General features: G+C 38.6%; 1 protein-coding gene across 2 annotated transcripts; it reads left to right on the forward strand.

Annotated features, from left to right (window-relative positions):
• Positions 1 to 276: 276 nt before the first annotated feature.
• LOC139540503 (apoptosis-associated speck-like protein containing a CARD) lies at positions 277 to 2,356 on the forward strand. Of its 2 annotated transcripts, XM_071344389.1 has the most exons (5): positions 277 to 412; positions 534 to 816; positions 1,226 to 1,288; positions 1,711 to 1,959; positions 2,190 to 2,356. In XM_071344389.1, exons 2-5 carry the CDS (start codon positions 543 to 545, stop codon positions 2,207 to 2,209), a joined length of 606 nt encoding a protein of 201 aa, XP_071200490.1. In that variant the 5' UTR covers positions 277 to 412; positions 534 to 542; the 3' UTR covers positions 2,210 to 2,356. The 2 variants fall into 2 exon arrangements, with proteins under 2 accessions (XP_071200490.1, XP_071200491.1); XM_071344390.1 differs by lacking the exon at positions 1,226 to 1,288.
• Positions 2,357 to 3,881: the final 1,525 nt, after the last annotated feature.

Here is a 3,881-nt window from a genome sequence, read left to right on the forward strand (position 1 = left end):
TGCATAAGTAATTGCCTCTGAGGACAAAGTAATCTGTATCTAAATCTGACCTGTATTAACTCTGATCACCACTAGATGGTAGTCACTGACCAGATTATGTAGAATTAAATTTCTATCCAGAAAAGTAAATGTGCATTTGGTAAAGAATAGATATATTGTGTTTGGTGAAGCCTGTAGACCTGAGACCAGTGGGGTAGGTGGCAAGGCAGGATCAAATATTTCTGAGCTAGATCAACGTGTTCTGAATAAAACATGTCATTACATGTCTGTATATAAAGTCTTAACTGTGCACTTGGAAGTCCACCCCCTCTGATTCAGATAAAAAGGGGTGGAGAATGTAAAGAGAACTGAAAGTGAAAAAGTTTTTGAGACAAAGCGTTACTGGGAGTTATCTGTCCAACACAGACACATTGTAAGTACCTGGGTGTATTGGGTAAAATAAAGATTGACAATGTGTCAATATGGTTGACTCCAATTTTTTGCTTGTAGTAAAGTTGTATTAGTTTAATATATTCATATTTGACCCATTCTAGTGATCTACAATGGCCACACCCGTTCCACAGCGGCTGCTGGCTACCCTAGAAAAACTAGACAAGGCTACATTTGAGACCTTCCAGTGGAACCTGATGCAGGAAACACTCGAAGGCTTCACTCCCATGTCAACCGCCAGACTAGAGGACGCTAACAGGCACACGACAGTGAGTAAGATGGTGCAGGCCTATAAGAAAGAAGGTGCCATGAAAATCACACAGAAGATCCTGGAGAACATGGGAATGATTGATCTAGCAGATAAGTTAAAGACAGACGGTGATAAAGGTAATTCAGAATTAATTGATTACAAATACTGTATGCAACAAATGTACTTATGTGCATTTTAATCGTTCATTCACATACTGTAAAGGTAAATATGTAAATGTCTATTGTTGATAGTTGAACATTTTAGAGGCAGTTTCCTGGACACAGATAATTAAGCTAAACCTGGACTAAAAATAATTTTCAATGGAGTTTCTCCATTGTTCTTGCTTTTTATTTAAGGAGTAGGCTTTAAAAAAAATCTGTGCTCAGGAAGCTGCCCCTGAGTGTAAGCCTACTTGTGCAATAAAGTAAAAGCAGAACTGCATTCCATACGTCAATATGTGCTTTATTCAACTCAGGCTACAATACAGAACATGTATTCAATGTTTCTTTACAAACAATGTCATGGAGAGTCTCTCTCTCTTGCCAGATCAAGTTGCTACTCCACAGTCTAGCCAGGATCAATCTGCAGTCATGGAGACAAAGCAGTATGGTAATATAACCTGCCTTGTTTGCATGGGATTTATGCAGAAATATTACTGAACTAGTGTTGTAAGAAGATATTACAGAAAATTTTAATTAAATAATTACTGTAATTGGCCAGATTCACAGAGAGGAATGATTAATAAAATGATGACCTGAAATAAGGAGTCTATCAATCTGCAAGAAAACAGTATGCAAATTACTGAGGAAATATGGCATGCTCAACTCTTAAAAAAAGCTTTGTTGGGTGCAGATATGAAATGCATTTTAATAACTCAGATTGTGAGGACTGCATATCATTTTCATTCAGGAAACAAATCTGATGCAAGGTATTTCGGTCTCACCTGTATAGTCCTGTACACTCACGGTTATATTCACTGAAAATCAATCATTCTTTAAGGTTGTTTGAGTAACAAATGTTCTCTAACCCAGGCGCCCAATTTGTGGATGATAACATGGAAAAACTTGTTCAAAGGATTACCATGGTGATGCCAATAGCAGATGGCCTATACCAGAAGAAAATGATCCATGATGAGGATTACTCTGAAATCACTGCGGCCCAAACCAGTATGTCCAAGATGAGAAAGCTGTATGTGGCCCTGAAACCAGGAGGAGCGGTGGCTAAATCAGCCTTTTACCAAATTCTACTGGAACAACAAACTCTTCTAGTTGAAGAACTGGGTAAGCTCTTCTCTCTCCTCTTTTGGTATCATAAGTATCTATCAGTGAAATATATGTGTATTCCAGTCCCTGCTCCCCTGGAATGAGCTGTAATGTTGATTATCTATAATGAGTTTGAATGGAGAAGGTGATGGTTTATTATGGGGCTGCAAAGTTCCCCCTAGCCACCCTGTAAGTCTAAACCCTGCACACAACTGATTATTTCCCTTTGTTTTCCTATATGACTACAGGTGGGGTTGGCCAGAAATGAAGTCATAACTTGAGCGGGTTCTACAGTTTTGGTCTGGACTGACTTTTTTTCAAATCTCACACATTGCCTCAGAAATATTGGTCCTTTCACAATACTGTTGTTAAACAACAATGTGTAACAAAATATATATATTTTTTAAATATCGAATCAGACCGTGTCATTTCCTGGTTGCTTAAGTGTTCCGACTGCCTACAGAAGACAGCGAACTAGGACCCGGATTGGGATTTGCCACCAGACAAGAGAAGTCATACAAACACCTTGACATCTGAATCTTTAACGGTTTTACTATATAAGATTTTGAAAAACAGTGTGTGTGAATCACAGGAGGCTGGTGAGGAGAGGACGGCTCATAATAAGGGCTGGAATGGAGGAAATGGAATGGTATCAAACAGATTGATCTGTTTGATATCATTCCATCCATTCTGTTCCAGCCATTACTATGAGCTCGTCCTCCCAAATTAAGGTGCCATCTGTATCGGGAATGCTGCCAATGTCTCACCATTATGCCTTAAACATACATGGAAACATATTAATTTGAAAACAAATGTTGATCCAATACTACATCTGTGAAATATAAGAGTTTGTCAATGTGGTGAGTGTTCAGGTCCAGGTGGTGGATAGGATACATTTTTACTCACAGTGTAAAGTTGCTCTTTATTCTACAGAAAATCACTGTGTAAACACAAATCATCACTACATGTGCACTTTATAACTGTGTCAGCTTGGAGAGCAGCCCATATAGACCTGTATTTACAGAAGCCCATTTAGTATATATTCTGCTCTTTTAAAGTGGGACTGAAAGCATTTTAGCAACTGGACATCTTATTAAAATCTGTTTGTATACACCCCCATTTTCTGGAAAGCGAGCACTTAGATACATGGTCATTTTCACATTTTCATGAATTCTTAGAATGTTTGGGAATGATGTATACTAAGGAATTTGTGAAAATTCAATAGCAATATAGAGTGGGAAAGTGGCCACACGTTTGGACAATAAATAGACACTGCAGTAAATTAAACCTAATAATCTGTCTCGTCCAGAACTGGAGTCCACGCAGACCGGTGCTCCATAGCCAATCTGAGTATTCAGTATTCAGACCCCTTGTCTTTTTCCACATTACAGCCTTATTCTAAAATTGATGAGATTGAAGAAAATAAATATTTACACACAATACCTCACAATGAAAAAGCAAAAACTGTTTTTTAGAAATGTTTTGCAAATGTATTACAGATAATACAGAAATACCTAATTTACATAAGTATTCAGACCCTTTGCTATAAGACTCAAAATTGAGCTTAGGTGCGTCCTGTTTCCTTTGATCATCCTTGAGATGTTTCTACAGCTTGATTGGAGTCCACCTGTGGTAAATTCAATTGATTGGGCATGATTTGGAAAGGCACACACCTGTCTATATAAAGTCCCACAGTTGACAGTGCATGTCAAAACAAAAACCAAGCCATGAGGTGGAAGGAATTGTCCCTAGAGCTCCGAGACAGGATTGTGTCGAGGCACAGACTTGGGGAAGGGTACCAAAAAATGTCTGAATCATTGAAGGTCCCCAAGAAAACAGTGACCTCCATCATTCTTAAATGGAAGAAGTTTAGAACCACCAAGACACTTCCTAGAGCTGGCCGCCCGGCCAAACTGAGCAATCAGTGGGAGAAGGACCTT

This window comes from Salvelinus alpinus, chromosome 15, assembly GCF_045679555.1.
Source record: "Salvelinus alpinus chromosome 15, SLU_Salpinus.1, whole genome shotgun sequence".
Taxonomy (NCBI): domain Eukaryota; kingdom Metazoa; phylum Chordata; class Actinopteri; order Salmoniformes; family Salmonidae; genus Salvelinus; species Salvelinus alpinus.

Coding starts and splice junctions, on each gene's coding strand:
- LOC139540503 (XM_071344389.1), top strand. CDS start 543: ATGGCCACACCCGTTCCACAGCGGCTGCTGGCTACCCTAGAAAAACTA. Junction 1,289..1,710: donor CATGGAGACAAAGCAGTATG/GTAATATAACCT, acceptor TCTCTAACCCAG/GCGCCCAATTTGTGGATGAT. Junction 1,960..2,189: donor TCTTCTAGTTGAAGAACTGG/GTAAGCTCTTCT, acceptor ATATGACTACAG/GTGGGGTTGGCCAGAAATGA.